Source organism: Cavia porcellus, unplaced genomic scaffold (assembly GCF_034190915.1).
Source record: "Cavia porcellus strain 051 isolate PalLab524CR breed Dunkin Hartley unplaced genomic scaffold, mCavPor4.1 scaffold_22, whole genome shotgun sequence".
NCBI lineage: Eukaryota > Metazoa > Chordata > Mammalia > Rodentia > Caviidae > Cavia > Cavia porcellus.
In genome coordinates this window covers 14,012,555-14,032,453 of record NW_026947505.1, presented here as the reverse complement: position 1 = coordinate 14,032,453, position 19,899 = coordinate 14,012,555, and the positions used below count along the sequence as shown (strand labels likewise).

At 41.7% G+C, this 19,899-nt stretch overlaps 1 protein-coding gene across 1 annotated transcript; it reads right to left on the bottom strand.

The window, feature by feature from the left end:
* Positions 1-5,987: 5,987 nt before the first annotated feature.
* Vnn3 (vascular non-inflammatory molecule 3) lies at positions 5,988-18,145 on the bottom strand. Its single transcript, XM_063233468.1, is given in 6 exon segments — positions 5,988-6,506; positions 7,261-7,485; positions 8,800-9,173; positions 9,584-9,679; positions 9,682-9,874; positions 17,857-18,145. Coding segments are annotated over 5 exon segments (1,047 nt in total). The 5' UTR covers positions 18,070-18,145; the 3' UTR covers positions 5,988-6,506; positions 7,261-7,314.
* Between the last annotated feature and the right edge of the window lie 1,754 nt (positions 18,146-19,899).

The following is a 19,899-nucleotide window of genomic DNA, read 5'->3' as shown; positions in this document are numbered from 1 at the left end:
CCTGAACTGCATAGTGAAACCCTATCTCAAAAAGACAAAAATAATAATAATAATAAATAAGATAGTGATACAGTGGCCAGGCCTATATACCTCCCTAAGGGATAAACAATAGCTTGAGTCAATATTGTAATCAGCATCACCTATCCGGTAAGTCCAGATAGGTATCAGGCATCTGGACCCATGCCTCCCACGAAATACCTTTGTTTTTCCATGGGTCCTTGCTGGCTTCTTTCTCTGTTGCATCAATAGCAGCTAAGCAGCTACACTTGCCATCCTACAGGCTGATTGCAGTTTGATCATGTTGAACCCACTTTGTGACTGTGCTGTATAAATTACTCCTCCTCAAAACCCAAGAGTTATTCTTCTCTCATTTACAATCAAACTCTCCTAACTTCATCCTTCAGTTTGTGGATTCATTTCTTGATGTTGTGGGATCACAACCTCAGGGTATTTGACATCTGACAGGCTGGGAGTTGTATTTCTCCTGAATTGAGCTGAATCATGGAAACTGTCTGTCTCGGACCAGAGGACAGGCGGCTGAGGGTAAAAGCTCACAGGCACAGTCTGCTGCTGAAACCTGAAACCGGGTCTCTGGGAAAGATCTCTTGACCTGTGCCAGATGAATTCCTGGCAGCTCAGTGTGGCCCCTCTGGGGCCTTACAACTCAGGCAGGCAAAGGGCACCCCTCACACCCCTGTGAGTTTTTCCTCCTGATGTGCCACCAACTTCTCAGGGCAAACGAACTCAAATCAGGGTAAAAATTCTTTAGTGTTTCTTGTGAAGATGAAGAAGGAGGAGGAGGAGGAGGAGGAGGCAGAGGCGGAGGTGGAGGCGAGAAAAAGTAGAAGAAGTAAATTTATCTTTATTTTAAAAAAGAAAAATCTTTATTGTGTGTGTGTGTGTGTGTGTCTTTGTTTTTGTTTTGTTTTTTGAGACAGAGTCTCACTTTGTAGCCTAGGCTGGCCTTGAACTCAGTGATCCTCCTGCCTCAGCCTCCTAAGTGCTAGGATTACAGGCATGAGCTACCACGCACTACTGTAGCCCTTCTGCTCATGAAGGGCAGACTGCAGGAAGCGCTTGGAAAGAAACAGACCCCGCTGTGAAGACAGCTTTCGTGAGCCCTGCAGGCTCGGCTCCTCTGGTTAATCCCGCGTGGATGGCGCAGGGGCCTCTTAAATAGAAAAGGGACATCGAGGGATCTGGGGATTTAGCTCAGCCTTGCAAGCAGGCGGTCGTGAGTTCGATCCCCGGTACCGATAAAAAAATAAAAAAGAAAAGAAAAGGGACATCGCACTGCCAGGAGGAGAGGCGAGGCGCGCCCTAGCCTGACCGCCAGTCTGGCTCTGCGACTCCGCCGGGGAGGAGAGCCTGTCCCATTCGAGCGGAGAGAACATGAAACTAGAGAAAAGGAGCTGAGAATAAGCAGTAAGTGGGGTTCAGGCCACCAGCACCTCCCCCTCCCGTGGATGCTGCAGAGCACGCCGTGTGCACCCCGTGTGTGCGGAGAAGGGTGAGAGGCCGGCCTCGCGCTGCTGCTGCTGGGGACGGAGCTGTGGGTTTTCACCGGGCTGTGACTCAGTGTCAGTGCTTTCCTTGGCCTTAAGCCCGGTGACAAACTTGATCCCAGGGTAAGTGTGTATTTTGGCCATAAGACAGTAGAAATATTTTTACGTTTCTCAATGCAGACTCTTGACCCCTGAGCTTTCCCAAAGGACAAACTTACAATTTAATAGGCTTTATTTTTGATTTTAGAATTGGGCAAAAAGGATTATGCTGTATACTAGCAAAAAGAGCTTCGTTGTTGCTGGTTATGTTTGTACTATGCCAAAGTACTGTAAGGCAGGTCTACTGTTCTGTATGCGTTTTTCCCTCTGTGGGTGACCTAATTGATATGTTAATCAGGCTTTCCTCTGTAAAGAATTGTGAATCCCTGGGAACCTAACCTAATTGATATGTTAACCATTATTACGCTCTACAAATAACAGATGTGGTGCTAGAATAAGCTGACAAAGGATTGTTAATTACTGCTAGACTACTCTGTCCTCTCTGCTAAGGAAAACTAAGATTTTCCTCATTAGCAGATTTCCTGATCCACGCCCATAACCCCTTCCTTTGTAAACTGTGATATGTACGTGAAGGCTGCGAGTATGGAGGAGCGACACACAGCTTTTGCAGTCTCCAACTGCACTGTGTCACTGGGCCCAGCATAAAATAAATTAGCACTGCTTTTTAAAATATGTTTGTGCCTCATTTTTTGAACTTGAGTTTGAGGGCTCATTTGTAGATTACAAGAGATTATATAAAACAAAGTAAGTGTTACAGACTGTTCTTTTTGGAGAACTAAGAGACATTCTTAGCATAGTTATCCATCCACCATACTTACCCATGTTATGCACGTATCTGCATGCATAGACACACGTGCACGTGTAGACCCTGTACACACAGTCTTTCCCTTCTTCCTTTTCTCTTTTCCCCGTCCCAGTTGTTCTTTCTTTCTGAGCACTTTCTTTCCCTTTCGTCGTCACACTATCTACTGTACATTTTGGAGCTTATTACTCTTCCAGTTCTTTGTTTTGTTTTGTCTTACATCTCTGTTAGTTCATCAAAAATAACACTTTGTACTTTCATTATTTGATCATTTTTTATTCATAAATCTAACTTGAGCGACTACTTCTAAGACAACAATCTACAATATATTAACTAGTGTTAATTTCCTACTCTTTTTTTAAAATTCTGTATTGTTTCTATCCTTTTTTGTTTTGCTTTTTAAAATAAAAGATATAAAATAAGTGTTGTAATGGCTGAGTAGAAAAATATTGTTTCTGTTGACAGACAAAGGCTGATGAAAGTAGAATCCAAAGAGCAATGGATTGGTCATATCCAAGTTATTTTTCTTGCAAGGAGGAGACTGGGAGACAGAAGAATAAGAAAAGCGCTGGTTGGCATCAGGTTATTCCAAGTTACTCCTTTTGTTTACGGGTTAAGGAGAAGTTTGTTATCAAGCCAACTGAAACTGGAAAGCTTTGTTATCTCTCTAATCCTGAGGTCAGGCTTACAGGCCACATAAGCAGAATAGTTTCAAGTTGGTAATGTGGAAGTTTAGTGTGATTGCATTTTGATTTTTAGCTTGGCTGGTTGGGGCCCAGGGCAGAAGCTGATCTCAAAACAATAAATTGCCAGTTGGGCTCAAACTTAAGATCTTCCTGTCTCAGCCTTCCCCAGAATGCTAGGATTACAGCTGTGCACTGCCACAACAAGTTCACAATGTTTATTGTATTTTGCAGACTAACTGGTTCTTTTGACTGATTGATTGATTGATGGATGGATTGATTTTTATTTGTATTTTACTAACTTGTACGTTTTCTCTGCAGCATCTGAAATACTTGAAGTTCTCCAAAGAAATAGTCTCGATGAGGAGGATAGATCTGTGAGAGCTGAGTCTGGCAGGACTCCCCCTTTTTAAGTTCATGGTCAACAAAAGGAGAAGTGGGGCCAGGGAAGGGGGAAAGGCCAGACAGAAAACAAAATAAAACATAAGGGCATTAAAAGATAAAGGGTAGAGCTAAGCATGGTGGCACACTGCAGGAGGGTCACTGCAAGCTCGAGATCAGCCTGGGCTAAAAGTGAGCTCAAGGCCAGCCTGAACTGCGTAGAAGACACTGAACTGCCAGAACTGCCTCAGAAAGACAAAAAAAGAAAGGTAAAGGGTAAAACAACTTCAAGGGGGCATAGTTCAGACATTCCATCTTGAAGAAGAGCAGCTGAGGAACGACAGTGAGATCTGATTTTGAGGAGCATGCAGAAGTCTGGTTAGGTAAGGGTGCTTACCTAACCCTAAGCCCATTAGGCACACCAGCTCCAGATGACAGAGGGAAAAGAAAGATGCCTGAGATGAGCCAGTGTTAGTCCATTAAAAAGGAAGATGCCCATGTCTTGTACGGCCAAAACACCCAGACCACAGTGTTTTGGCTCTGAGGACTCCAGCTGCTGAGGCGAGAATCTCAGACAGACGGCAGTGGGGAGACAGAGGGCATTTTCTGCTGCCCAGAAGGTCTCCAGCTTTTCAAAACTGGAAAAAGCCTAGGAATGCAGTCACCATACTTTCTGTGGGGACGAGAGATGGCTCCGAACTCAGTGATCCTCAGCCTGCCCACAACACCCCAGAGAACTCACCTGCTCTCCTGCAAGTCTCTTCCAAGAGTTAATCTGTGACCAATCAGCAGGACTCCGAGATACAGGAAAAATGGGCCAAAGGTTACTAAGGAAAAAGGTGATGGGAGTCCATTCTAAGGAGGCTCCAGCCTGGCTTAGGTTGCAACCAGTACCTGCACATGGAGCTTAACCAGAACTGGACGGAACGGGAGGTGGAATATATTCAGAAGAAAACCATGTGATCTGAAGACCATTATTTATTTCTTTACTATTTCCATGCCAATTGACCTTATGAGTCAAGGAGATTATAATACAAAGACAGTGGAGCAAGTGTAATTAGCTACAAAGTTGTTCATGATTACTTAAAAAGCTGTCCCTGCCGACAAATGTCCAGGTATCACTTGACTACAATCAAATACCTTCTACATATTTAAAGTTTACCCTGAGTATTCACAGACGGTGTGCACTAGTCAGGATTCACCAGAGCAAGAGAATCATCACGTGTTTATTGTGAGGTACTGGGTCACCCCACAATGGAGGCTGAGGAGTCCTGTGATCCTCACCGTATCTTTGAGCTGGAGCCCCAGGAAAGCCAGTGATGTAACTGAAAGGCTGACAGCTGAGCTCAATTCTGATCCATATTCAATGGCCCAAACATCAGGTGGAGAAGACCCAGCCAGGGCCCAGCTCAAATAGGCAGGAAATGAACACAGCTTTCCTCTGTGTTGTCTGTGCGATGCAGGCCTTTGGGGGACTGGAAGGTGTCTGCCCATACAGGGAAGGAATCCCCAGACCACCAGTTCTAACATCCTCACGGTCACAGGCAGAAATAACCTGCACCCAGCTAGCATAAATTTATTTGCTGTTTGTATTTCTTCATCTGAGAAGTATGTGTTCATCTCAGATGCCCATTTTTGGATTGGGTCTTTGAGTTTTGGGGAATCTGATTTTTTCAGTTCTTTATATATTCTAGATATAAGTCCTTTGTCTGAGGTACACTTGGCTAAAATTTTTTTCACACTCTGTGGTTGTCTTTTCATTCTGTGGGTGATTTTTTTTTTTTTTTTTTTTTTTTTGGCCTTTTTGAGACAGGGTTTTGCTAGTTGAGCTTACTTTGTAGCCCAGGCTGCTCTTGAACTTCCAATGATCCCTCCTGCTTCAGCCTCCTGAGTGCTGGGATTACAGGTGTGCACCACCATGCCTGGGTTAGGCTGGTGATTTTTTTTGATGTGCAAAAGCTTTTTAATAAGATGAGATCCCAGTTGTTGATCCTTTGAAGTACTTCCTGTGCAATCTGAGTTTTGTTCATGAATTCTCTGCCTACATCTATGTCTTCAAGGTTTCTGCCTACTTTCTCTTCCAGTGGATTTGGTGTTTCTGTTTTAATATTTAGAGCTTTAATCTATTTTGACTTTAGTTTAGTGTATGGTGGCAGACAAAGATCTAGTTTTAGTCTTTGGCATGTGGAAAGCCAGTTTTTCTAGCACCACTTATTAAGCAGACTGTCTTCCAGTGAACATGTTTGGTACCTTTGTCAAAGATAAGCTGGCTCAGTGTTTGCAGATGTGTCTGCATCTTCCAATCTGTTCTTCTGTGGATCTTAATCATTTTCATTTCCCCTTCCCTTCTCTGTCTCTGGTCTCACTCTATCCTCACATTCCTTGCCCTCTGTTACTAATCACATAATGCCAGAGGCTGGGTAAATTATAAAGAAAAAAGGTTTATTTCGGCTCATGGTTCTAGTCTAAGACCCATAGCCCTCATCTGACAATGGCTGGCAGAGTCCCAAGCTGATGCAGGGCATCACAAAGTGACAAGACAAATCACATTCAAACCATAGTTCTATGGTTTTTATTTTTATTTTTATTTCTCCTTGATTTTTATTTATTTATTTATTCCTTTTTTCTGGTACCAGGGATTGAACTCATGACCGCCTGCTTGCAAGGCAGGTGCTTATGCCGCTGAGCTAAATCCCCAGCCCCTTGATTTTTATTTTTATGTATTTATTTATTTTTTGTATCAGGAACACATGACCTTGCGTTTGCTGCTGAGCTGTATCACCCGCCCTCTCCTTGCTTTTTAAATCCGAGGTTTATTTGTTACAAGTTTATGGCGTCTCTTCTAAGCAGACACTAAAGGCTCTTCTCTCTCTCCACATCTCTGTGTCACTGTCTCTGTCTGTCTGTCTCTCACCCCATCTCTTTGCCAAGCTTTCATGCGGGGGATCATTGCAGTTTTGCAGGTCCCTGACCTAAGTGTCGAGGGTCCTTCTCAAACACCCTGCCGTACAGCGCCATAACTAAGACAGGCAAGGGGGCTCCACTCCGGCTCCTTAGGCGTCCATCCCTTGAAACCTAATCAAAGAAAGCAAAGGATTAAGTCACTCCAATACAGAATGTCACTTCCAGCTCTGAGGGCTGGTCTGCTAGATCACTCCTAAAGCAACCTAGAGCAGTAAAAAGCACCCAGGACCCGAAGATGAGATGGTCAAATAAGATAATATGTTAAACAGGGACCTTTAAGTTGGGCCCAATGGCACAAGCCTACAATCTGAGCCATCAGGAAGGCTGAGGCAGGAGGAGCCTGACTTTGAGCCCAGTCTGAGCAAATTAGTGATGCCCTGTCTCAAAGCATAAAAATGGACTGGGGATGAAGCTAACTGTGAAGATCCTGGGTTCAAGCCCCAGCACCACCACCACCCCAAAAAACAATCTTTGAACTAATAGAATACTTCCTCCACAAATTTTAACTATGACTCTCATTAGAACAACTTAGGAAATAACCCACCCACAAAGAAAGTTGGAAACGAACTCTTTCATGTACCATATTTAACTAGAACCTTCTATACCATGCAACAGAACAGAACAGTGCTCATTTGCCACGGTCAGCAATCGATGTCTTCATTCTAACTTCCAAATGGCTGTCATATTACTCTGGTTCTCATGTACATCACCTTTATGTAGAAAAGTGAACCCCAGTTTCTCCCTCCCAGCCTGAGGATTATCTGAAACCACAAATTGCATGTCATGCCACAGATTGTGTTCCCGCATAGCTTTAAAGAGTCTTTCGTAGACTATGAACAATAACATTTCAACAGGGCCCCATTACCTGGAAGATTTTCTGGCCCATCTGCTCTAAGACTTGGATCATTTTGAAAGCCACCTAGTGCCTTTCAGGGGCCAGCTGGCTCCCACTCAGGACGATTTGCGGGAAGACATAGCTGGTTCTGAAGGTGCCGCTGAGGGAGAAATCTTCAAACTTGGTGAAAGCGGATCCCACGGGCTCCCCACAGGTTCTCAGGTCAGTGGTCTGTCATTTCAGGAGCGTGCATATCTATCCGACAAGGAGAAGAGAACCATTCAGAAGCCTGGAAATATTTCTCAGCTAAATAGCATGATTTCAAAGACTGGGAGAAATAGTTAAGCTTCCCCTCAAGCTATGTTTTTTTAAACTTATTAATGAATCCTAATTCCAATGTAGTGGTTAAGGATTTTTTTCCTCATTCTTCTTTTAATGATGCCAAACAATGGACTAGAATTTTTAAAATCAGAGTGCATTACATGTTCATTTTAGTTATTACTGAAGCAGAAATCCTGACCTAATTGAAATCACTTTGTTTGGTAAAGCTGTAGGCGTCCTATTCCCTGCCACTGAACCCTGCTAAATCCTATGATTTGTCATCAGACTGAAACTTCTGTGAATGTGCTAAAAACAACTTTGCTACATACAACTGTGCTCACCACAAGATACCCATTGTGTCATGGCCTTCAGCTAATGCTTATCTTGTTCTCTTTTTATTTTATTTTTTTGTCTTTTCATCGGTACCGGAGATCAAACTCACGACTGCCTGCTTGCAAGGCAGGTGCTTATATCGCTGAGCTAAATCCCCAGCCTTTTTTTTTTTTTTTTTTTTGGCTTATCTTGTTCTTGTAACTTCTGTTTCCCACTCTGTAAATAGAACAAGCTCTGTAATCAGCACCTAGTTTGGAGATTGCTCATCTGGGGTCTGCTAGCATCAATCAAATGTCCCTTCTTTTCCTGCATTTGTGGCTATAGGTGACTCAGTTCTCCTGCACCAATACTAACATGGATAACTTCATAACTGATTCATTTCAATATCTCTTTTAAGTCAGTCACACATCCATGGAGTTACACTAGGTCAGAGTTTAAAACATTCGTCCCCAGTTGAAGACAGCTTGGAAAACACTGCTGTAAGTCACCTACCTGAGGGAACAGAACACACCAAAGTTGCAGCTTTTTAAGCTTGAACTTGGCCTCCTGGGAGCTAATGAATTTGCTTTATGTTTTTACCTTGCAACCAAAAAAACTGATTCTGGTTTTGCCAAGACTGAATAAATTAAAAGCTTGGGAAAGACAATTTGATAAACAGAACATTAATTAACTAGATCTGGCATAAGTGGCTTTTGACATTGTTTTTATTTTTGTCTTTTTGAGACAGGGTTTAACCATGCAGTTCAGGCTGGCCTTGAACTCACTTTGTAGCCCAGGCTGGCCTCAAACTCGCAGTGATTCTCTCGCCTCAGCCTTCTGAGTGCTAGGATTACAGGCAAACAGCGTGAGTTTTAAAGAAAGGCCGTGTAGCCTCAGTAACACTAAGACCACACTAACACAGGCACACCCGGCTACCTGTAAGTAATATTGGCCTTCGACTGTGTGCAGTCCATCAAAAGTGCCCAGGGCGTAGACCTCATCTATGCGCTTCCCAGACATCTTGTAAGTTAAGTGACAACACAGGTCTTTCTGGCACACCGTATAATTTCCTGCATCTCTCTTAAGCTCAGTGAAGGTGAATTCATCAAAATAAATCATCCCTGGAAAATCTGATTGCCTAGAGGGGAATGGCTGGACACTTCTGGCATAAGCGCTCCAGTCAACTGCTGCAGGGTAGGTAAGCTCAAGGCGAGGCCGAGACTTCAATTCTGCAAGCATCAGCCTGCCGCTGTTGGTTTCCATGTCGTAGTGATACACCTTGACGGCTTCAGGGGCATAGATTCCACTCCCTGCAGCAACAAAAAGATGCACAAACTTTTTCCTTCTTCTTTAGGTGTAGGGCTTGGGCGGAGGGTTGGAACCCAGGTTCTTGCTCGTGTTACCCGAGTGCCTCACAACTGAGCAACAGCTCCCCACCTCCCCCGACCAGCCCCACATCTCATTGAGATTATCTCTCCTCCCAAGAATAAAGCTCCTTTTCCAATGGAGTTAGTAAAATTAAAATGCAATGTGTATGCGTACCAATGCTCCAATCATGTACCCCAAAAATAATAAAATTTCTTAAGCAAAAGCCCATGCTACTATTCATTTTGTGATATAAGAGTTCATAAGTGAATTATTAAAGAAATTGTGGCTCAAAAACCAGAGAAGTCTTCCCAAGACTGTCACTGTCATCTCACACGTGATGAGCGTGAGTTACCTGTCATGTGCATGCTGGTGCTGTGGGTGTTTGCAGCAAGCAGGTTGACTCGCATGGCCCCGGCCCATGCCGAGTGGAAGGGTACAGCCGAGAGCAGGGCAGCGTGTTGAGCCACGCCGTGGGGTAGAGAACACTATCAGCTTGCAACTTGTCCACTACTACCACCGCAGGGTCATGAGAAAAAATGTCAAAGCAAGTAAAGATGCCAAACTTCCCAAACGGGGTGTCGAAAGTCACAAACTCTGAATCCTTAGGCAAATCAAACCGAATTTCTGGTGCAAACAGATTGTACTGTTAAGAAAACACAAAGAAGGAGGAAATTAGTGAAAGAGCAAATCGCCAATGGATGTGACCAAAGCTGCCTTATCTTCCTGGCATGAATGTTGATGTGCAACCCCGGAACTATTGCACATGCATTTGCACAAGCCATGTCCACTCCACAACCGAAGATGAGTTGTGTACACTCATCTTACTGTGACCTTAATCATAAAACCTTTTATCCACAACCAGCAAATAAAGTCACAATTACAGTATTGATGCTCAGTGTTTTTATCTTAAAAATCACAGGATGAAACCTTAAAGTTTCCAGAGTGTTTCCAAATGTAGTTTAAATATCAACAGCACTGCCAGTGTGAAGTCTAATTAGTTAAAAAAAAAAGAGAGAGAAAAAAACTATTTATATCAAGTGATACAAATTTAAAATTCGTTTATACAGTACAATATGTGGATGACTCTCCATTTTGACTACACCTGGCCCTATCTCCATGTAGTGATTTATACAGAGCTGGCTAGAATTTTTCCTTATCCCTTCAATTAGCTTTAAGCAATGAAAAGCAATGTAGTCCTCGAAGCAAGGTGGCAGTATCCCCACCCCCACACATCTGTAGCCCCTAAAGAACATTCACTAGCAGGATGGGAAGGAGAGCCAAGCTCCATGACGCAGGCTAGGATGAGCCTTGAGATAAGACTCTGTGACTTCCCAAAGTTAAAAATATTACACATCAGAGCAGAGGCCCAGACTCCAAAACATTAGATACTACCTCATTTGTGTTATGCAGATTGATCTTTTTGCATATTCTTCTCTGAGTATTGCAGAGGTGCTTTCAGGCCGTCTGCCTAGCCCAGCTCACAACACTCACGAATTTCTCACCATTCTCAAGTCACTCAACCTCAAACCATTCCCTTCTTCACAAATTAATAAAGTTCAGGTTCAAGCCTGGACCAAGGCCTTTGTCCAAATGAACCTTCATCCTGGCTGGAATTAGGACCCCATTCACTCCCCATAACTATAAATATGTCTTAGTGTCTTTGTTCTGGCTGTGGGTTGTACTGGAAGTGGTAAATTGAAATTAAATTATTGGAATTCCAATAACTTTTCCATGAGATTACAAATATAAACTTCCAAGACCGAGACAAGGACTAGGAATGCCTCTCTACGCAAAAACCAAGTCTTATTGTTATAGGCAGCTAAGATAAAATATTATAGACAGTCAGGGCTAGGCCCTCAAAGGAACCAGTGCAGAAGCCCAGAAAGCTTGCAACTATACGGGAGACAGACATGCCTGCTGTTGGCCTGATCTCAAAACAAAAGATAAACAAATGCACCCACACTCCCAAGTATAAACATCAGGGATTGATATTCTTAGTTGGTATCCATCATCTTGAAGAAGCCAGAAGGAGCCACTAACCCAGCCTCCTATAGGAAGAAGCCCTGATCTATATTCATGTCTCCTTTCACGCCCACTTGCGACCTGATTCACTTCCACATTTGATCCCAATTTAATCACTTTTACCTGAGTAATTATACTTGTAACCTTATTGGTAACCATAGTTCTGTCCTACCTCATGCCCACCTTGTGAGAACAAGGAGGAGGAAAAAGAACACTTTTCCTTTCTTTCTTTTTTAATTTAAAGAGAAAGAAACAAAAAAATACATGGAGATAAAAAAAAAGGGTAGAAATAATACAGAAATAATACAGAATTACAGAAAAATAAATGGTAAGAAATCACCAGTTGATAAGTTACATATTGTCATCTTAGAAATAGCTGTTCAGGTTACAAAATTAAAGTATGTAAAATGACATTCAAATAGTGACAACAGTTCTGCTCAATGATCCAACAAAAACTCAGTAATATGGTTATCAGTCCTACACACTTGTTTTATATCTTAAAGAGGGTAAGATTAAACATATCAATCTGTATTATAAGGGAAAACAAATCATAACAAGACAGCAAAACAAATTCCTAGAAAAACATGCAGTAAAAAAGACACATAAGACCACAATATTAGGTGATCTACCATAGTTACTATGCTTTCTCTTATTTTCAATAGTCTTGTCCATATCATCGGGCTTAATATAGTTGAACATAGTATTACCTAGCTATTTTTATAATAACACAACTTTGAAAACATTGTAGGACTTGAGAGCTGTTAATAATTAATACTGCTATGGATGTCTTTTATATCTTGTCATCTTCAGAGTAGTTACCTATACTTTTAGGGTTGATACTATCAAACATATCAAATTCAAATAAAATCAGCCAAGGCAAAACTGCGGTCTTATGAATTGGATTCAAATAAGATCAGTCATAGTAAGCCAATATAAGTAGTACAAGATTTCAGCTTAAGTTAATAGGAAATTAAGGATAGTTACCATGGTATAACCTGCTATTTTTGGGTCAGATGTCTGCGCCCTCAAATCCAATATGAGTGGACAGACCAGAACAAATTAAATTCAAACTAAACAGGGGGATAAGACTACTGTGACTTTTAAATCCTGATACACTATTAACAATGACCTCTGCTTTTTTTTTTAATAGTGTATCAAAGCTATCTATACTAAGGCCTATAGCTTACCATCTCTGCCTCATGTCTGCTCCTCCACTTTACTGCTATAATTTGTTCACCTTACTCCCTCTTTCCACTCTCTGCCCTGTTCATTGAGGCCTCTCTGCCACTGCTGCTGGAATGCTGGTATCTCTTCCTCCCTTTCTCTGGAATGTCCTTCATTCTCTGTAGGGTTGGGTTGGTGGCCACGAACTCCCACTGTTCCTCCTTGTCTTGGAAGCATCTTATTTCTCCATTAATTTTGAGAGAGAGTTTTGATAGGTATATGAGTCTTGGTTGGATATTATTTTCTTTCAGGACTTGGAATATTTCTCCCCATTCCCTTCTTGATTTAAGAGTTTGTGTTGATAAGTCTGTTTTTATTTTGATAATTTTCCTGTTGTAAGTAATCTGCTTTTTTTTTCCTCTGGCTGCTTTTTTTTTTTTTTTTTTTTTTTTTGTCTTTTTCGTTTTTATCGGTACCAGGGATCGAACTCACGACTGCCTGCTTGCAAGGCAGGCGCTTATGCCACTGAGCTAAATCCCCAGCCCCTCTCTGGCTGCTTTTAATATTCTGTTCTTTTGGTGGATTTCTGGAATCTTGATTATTAAATGTCTGGGTGTAGTTCTGTTTTGGTTGTAGGTAGCTGGTGTTCTGTATGCCTCTTTTATCTGGATATCATTTTTTTTTTTGCTATACATGGGAAATTTTGCTTTAATATATCTGTGAATATTCTTTGTATTTCATTTTTGGTTGCTCCTGCTTCCTCACTCACATTCTTTATTCTTAAGTTATGTATCCTTTTGTCATCTTCTAGCCTTTGAATTGTTTCTTTCTGGTTCCTAGTTATTTTTAAGAGGTCTTTTCTTTCACAATCATATATGATAAATCTCTCTTCAAGTTTCAAAAGGCTGACTTTAGTTTCTGTCAACACATTTTGCCAGTGTTCAATGGAGTTTTTAGTTTCCTGGTAATCTCTTTGGATCTGTTTCATGTATTCTAAGTTATGTTTAAATTCTTCTTCAGAAGTTTCTCTTTCTTTTCTGATTTCCTCAGTTCTTCCATCTGTGTTCTCTTGGGCAGGGTTTGTCATTTCTTTAATTAATCTCTTTATATCTTGCCTCACTTGGATCAGGAGTACCACTTTAAATTCATCTATGAGGTCATGGAGGTATTTTTTTATTTCAGCTGATGCTGTGTCCAGTATTGGATGGTTACTGTGCTTGTTCTCTTCAGTGTTTACTTCTCCTGGGCTTATTTTCTCATGTTGGGCAGCTGGAGATTTTTTAAAATTTCTATCTCTTGTCATGTTTCTGGTTTCTGTGAGACTGGAGTGTTCTAGGGGTATCAGGCCCTCTATGTATTGCTTAGGGCCTTTCAGAAGTGTGTTGACTTGAGTTTTTGCTGTCCTCCCCAATTTGCTGTTATCTGGGGTAGGCAGGGATGCAGGGATGGTGCAGGCTAGCCTCCAGCCTCTGTGCCAGTCAATCTGCAAATTAGGCTGTACTTTTTGGATGTCACAGAATCATGACTATTTTGTATCTTCTTATTGGGTCCCAACCAGAGGCTTGGTTCAGCCCCAGCAGATCCTGCCAGTTCCTTTTGTGCCAGAAGCAGCTGGCTAATGTCACTATGGCACAGGGCTCTGCCCAAATCCTAAGTGTCCTCTTCCAGACCTCTCTGTGCCAGGAGCGACTATCTAATGTCACCGAGGCTGTGGGTCTGCTCAATTCCAAGATGTCCTCCACTAGTTCTCTCTATGTCGCTGATGCCGATATGGCACCAGGCTCTGCCCACTTTCAAGATGTCCTCCACCAGACCTCTCTATGCCAAGGGCAACTGTCTGATGTCACTGAGCCTCAGGCTCTGCCCAACTCCAAGATGTCTTCCACCAGATTCTCTGTGTTATTGATGTCACCGTGGTGGCAGGCTCTGCCCAATTCCAAGATGTCTTCCAGCCAGCCACAGCAGCCGCGGGACCCAGTCCCCAGTACTCACCAGGACTCAGTGCAGGTCTTCCTCTTGAGTCTACTGCACACTACGCTGCTTGCCTTCACTGCGTTCCCAACACAGCACGGAATGGTCAGAAAACTGCCTGGTGCCAGCTTCGGAACTCCGGAGCGTCTTACAATTTCCTCCAGTACAGCCGGGCAGCCCTGGCTGCTTCGCAGGGTCCTGGGTCTCAATTTCCAGCAGTCACTAAAAGCCAATACAGCTTTTCCTCTTGGATCCACTGGTCAGTGTGCCACATTAAAGATTCGGGATTTGCAGACTCCCGTTATCAGCCATTGCAGTCTCAGCACGACCTTAAATCCTCCAGCCGTGCTGTCTTGGTTAATAAGAATCATTATCCATTCGTCTGGCCCTCATGTTGTCATATTCTAGCATCTAATATGATTTCTCTGGAGAGACTCTCCGCCCAATCCCCTAGCAAGTTGCCACTTTTGAAACTCTCTTTCTTTCTTTCTTTCTTTCTTTTCTTTTCTTTTCTTTCTTTCTTTTTCTTTTCCTTTTCTACAGTATTAGGGATTGAATACAGGGCCTTCATAGTGAGCTCCACCCCTAGGCCTTTCTTTTATTTTATTTTTTGTTTTGTTTTGTGATAGAGTCTTGCTGAGGTGCTAAATTTTCCTGACTGGACTCGAATTTGCAATCCTCCTGCCTCAGAGTGCTTGGATTATAGGCATGCACACCTGGCTGGCACTTTCTTATGAGGTGCTCCTAGCAAACTCAGGGAAGGGCTTAAAATTTAGCACATCCTTCTGTAAGAAAGACTTCATCTCTCATCTAAACCATTGCCCTACACATTTGCTGATATGCTGTGCTGTGACAAACACGAATACCAAGGGGCTGGGCAGCACAGCCCGGTGTGGAGCATCTTCTCAGGGAACAGCTGCAGCACTGTGCAGAGAAAATGTAAATGACTACTGCCTCAGTCTCCCCATCCCTTAAATGTAACATGCAGGTCTCTTTCCACTTTAAAGGGCCCTCAGGAGAAATCCTAAGAAAAATTCAGACCCTAAAATTGTTTTTCAGAGTAGTGTTAAACCCCATCCACATTTGGGGATATTTACCCCCAAAATAAGAGAACGTGGTGAGATAACAGCTGGATTCAAATATTCGAAGGGCTCTCACTTGAGAGATGTGGGCTGTGTATTCAAATGCACTACACGAGGCAGAGGCAGAATGGAGACCAGAGGAAGCTAGGAGGAGGTAGAATTCAGCAGAAAATAGGACACCCAATGTTCAGAAAACAAACCCCTCTGAGGGGATAAGTGGATTCTCTACTTACTGAAAATACCAGCATAATGCAATCCAGCAGGCCCTCAGTTTGTTCAGCTATAAAAGCTTAATGAAAACTGCTATTTTATTTGCAATAATCTAGTGACAAATTAGGAGCAAATTTAATTACTAATTAGAAGGACATAAGCCTCCATTTTTTTTCAAAGTTAAAATACACATAGTGATGACAGCTGTTATCTCTAGTGATAAACTGAACAGGCACCACAGATATAGTTCTTGGGACCAAGCAAGTGCTCAACAAATAAGTAATGGCTGCCAAGGGACCAACCTACACCAGGGATGGCTTTATTGCTTTTGGAAGTCAGAAACTGAAGATGAACTAATCTTTGATAAAAAGGAAAAATTAATATAGCCCATTCCTTTAGATTTTTATGTTTTTTTCCTTCAGGATAAACAAGGAAATACAATCATTTATGAACATTTTTTTTTTGTCTTTTTCCTTTTTATCGGTACCGGGGATCGAACTCATGACTGCCTGCTTGCAAGGCAGGCACTTATGCCACAGAGCTAAACCTCCAGCCCCCCTTTATGAATATTTTTAATAAGCTTGTCATTTATTTTGTGCAATTTTCTTCTCTTGGTTAAGTGTAAATTTCTTATAAAAAAACCACACACACAAGAAAGTATTTGACATGTCAGTGTTCCAAGCAATGGTGTTTAAATATATGGAAATGACCACATGACCCTCTGTGTTTCCTTTCATAAATAGGGAAGAAAATATGGGTTTCATTTTTAATACTGTCATTACATTAAATAACTGGAATTGTCCTTTTTCTAACATAGAGCCATTTGGATAAATGTCTATAGGACTCAATAATGTTAAAGTTTTATCTGTGATTTACCTTCTCAATCTGACAGAATTCAGCCAAGGCTAATAATAATTCATGAACTTGACTCTGCTTGACTTCATGTGATCCAAATTACTAAGGAAGTTCCTCTTTTGTACAACTGCTGCAGCTCTGTGTAGCTGCATGTAAATATAAAATTAGTAAGTTTACTACTTGTTAAAGTTTGCTATTTAAAGGAATTAGATATAAATTATTTTTAAAAGCAAGTATACCTAAATCAACCTATTTTGTAATCTTATTTGTTGCACATATTTTCTTCAGGAAAGTTATGCTTAAGACATAGCTATTAATAATTACTAAAATCTAAGGACAAGAATGCAAAGAAGTCAGACTGAGTTCTTTCTGTTAAAAATAAGTGACACTGACAGTGAAGTACGCTGGTTCCATGTCTGTACTTCACTGGACACTCTTGTCTACTGCATGAGAAAATAGAGAAGAAATTTTATCATGCCCATTCTGCAGGTGAAGAAAGGAACAGAAATGCCAAGCATCTAGGTTATATGTTCCACATCATAAGGGGACATGGGCCGCCAGGGGGCAGCACAATGTGCTCTCAGAAAGAGTGCTTCCTGTTTCCACTCCCATGCAATTTCCATTCACCTTATTGGTTACACTGTAAATCATGGTGATAGCAAAACTCTTGGGAAACATACTTGTTCCTGTTTTTCTCATTTGTATGAACAAGACGGGTGATCATGGTTGAACCGACTCAGTGTACTTGAGAACATAGATCCCAGATATTACAATGTTTTCACTTTGTTGAAACCCAATTAAACACAAGCACTACAAAAATTTTGTTTACATCCACACTGTTCTTTAATAAAACTCTAACAAATGGATAATGATCAAGCATCCTTATCTTAATTTAGTGCCACACAAGAGACATGCCAGATGGTAAACATTAGGAAGCAGTAGAAATGTCAAAATGTACTGTCATGGATGATTTCCCAGAAAAATTACTAGGCAAACTTAGTGAATTAGGTATTGGTATTCTCCACCATCACAACTTTTTTGTTCAAAAATCAAAGGGTAGTAATATGGATTTACCTCTTGGGGTCTCTGCAGGGAATCCAGTTCACTTCAGGGGCTGGTATATTTTCCAGATAGGGATGAATACTCTCCCTGGTAACAGACCCAGCCATAGATTCCATCTTCTGGGGTCACAATGATATGTGCACCCTGGACAACACAAGGAGAGGGGCAGAAGAGTTCCTCATGAATTCCAAACACCCACCCTGTTACCAAGCTGCAATTCTCCCTCACTACATCCCAGCCAGGATAAGAAGGACAATACCTGTTTGGCTGCTAGCTTGACTGCATCTTCCAGAATATCTATGTTCTTGTTCATCAGGAGCAAAGCTTCTTCCTTCGAAACAGGCTTTTCCATTCTATTTGGCAGTATGATTGCATGCTCATACACTGCAGCAACAAACGTGTCCAGAGCCCTGACGTTCAGGATGAAGAGGGCAAAAATCACTACACGTTTTGGAGAATACAGTGTAGTCATAGCTAAAGGTAGCAATCTTTCGAAGACAAGCTCAGATTCTTATGTTTTGCATCAGTAGAAAAACCCGCGGGTTAAGTCTCTGCCAGGTAATCAGCTACTTCTGCATTCTCATGAATATATTGTGCAACACAGCACCGACAAAGGATGTTGTGCAAGAAAACTGGCAGCCAGAAGTACACAACTTGCCGAGGCAGGCGTTCAGTGCTGTGTTGACGTTGCTAAGTCAGCCCATCTCTAAAATTGGAACCAATGCTCTAACCAAATGGGTCCTACTCAGTCCAAAACTGACTGGCAGGTGAACGCTTACTTTTTCATATAATATACCTTCCTGCTAAACCAGTATTTCGATAGCAGGGCAAACAGCTATGCTAGCAGCAAATTGTGGAAAATTTATTTATTTGACTGTTATAGACATAAAACATAGTTTAAATCAAGGCCCATTATTTTTTTCTTTTTGGGGGGAGTGTCTTTTTTTGAGACAAGCTCTCACTGTGCAATTCAGGCTGGCCTTGAAGTCACTTTGTAGCCCAGACTACTCTTGAACTCGAAATGATCCTCCTGCCTCTGCCTCCCAAGTGCTGGGATTATAGGCGTGAGCCACGGTGCCCAATTCCCAAGTTCCATTCTTAAATATTAGCCATAGATTTACACCATCCTTATTTTCCCTATTGAACTTGAGTCTCTTGCCATTTTCTTCTCTCTTCGTGCCCCACTTACAATTCACCATACAATTTCAAATATCATCTTCTAATCATCACTAAACCTGCTGGCGATTTTTTAGTTTATTGCCCTATCTCCCATCATAGAAAAACCCATTTCTGCACATAATCACCAGGAAATTTGCTTCCAAAGTATAACCCCTGTTATGCCACTTAGACTTCAAAATAGTCAGTGGCTCTCTGTTACTTAAAGTACTAATTCTCCAGCTGTGCATTTTAATCCATTCAGACTGACAAAACATCAGATCTGAGAGGTTTATAATCCACAGAAGTTTATTTCTTCCCATTCTGGATTCTGAGGTGTCAGATATTAAAGTGCTGGCAGATTGGTTTTCAGATGAGAGCCTGCATCTTGGTTCACAGACAGCCATCTTCCTGCTGTCAACCCACTTGGTGGGAAGAAGAAGGAAAGTCTGGGGATCTATTCTATAAAAACACTAATACCATTCATGAAGACTCTCTTTTCATGACCTCATTACCTCCCAATGGTCCTGCTTCATGTCAGTTTGGGGACTAGTTTTCCACCTGAGGATTTAGACCAGCAGAAGTATTCAGTCCATTTCATGTTACATGCTCCATGACAGGTAAGCAAATTGCCATTGCAAGATGTACAGAAAAATAGTAAGAGTTAATAGTTATAATGCAGGTGTCATGGTTATCAGAAAATTATGTAACTCGTGGAAACTATGGATGACAGAGTTCAAGATGACACAATATAAAAGATGCCCATCAATCTTCAAGACAAAAACCAGGAAGTAATAAATGATGCATAGTTAAGGCAAATATCATGGGAATAAGAGTTAATGCTGGGATTAATTGAAATTCGGGAAAATGTTTTTCAAATCCTTTAACAACCTACCTGCATAGTGCTCTGGGTTTATTTCTACTAAAGGAAGACTTAAAAAGAAAAGGTCAAGTTTCCCAAACTTTCCCTTCCCAACAGTTGTTATGCTTTGTTCTGATAAGATAAAAGCAGTAACTTTTGTCCCTATAAGTAAAATGTTGTAACCTCCTGTTCCCATAATGTCCTGTTACACCCAAGCAGGGCCATCAAGGTACAAAACTGTCTCAGCTTGACAGACTGCTTTGTTTTCCTTCTGCCTGCCCACGA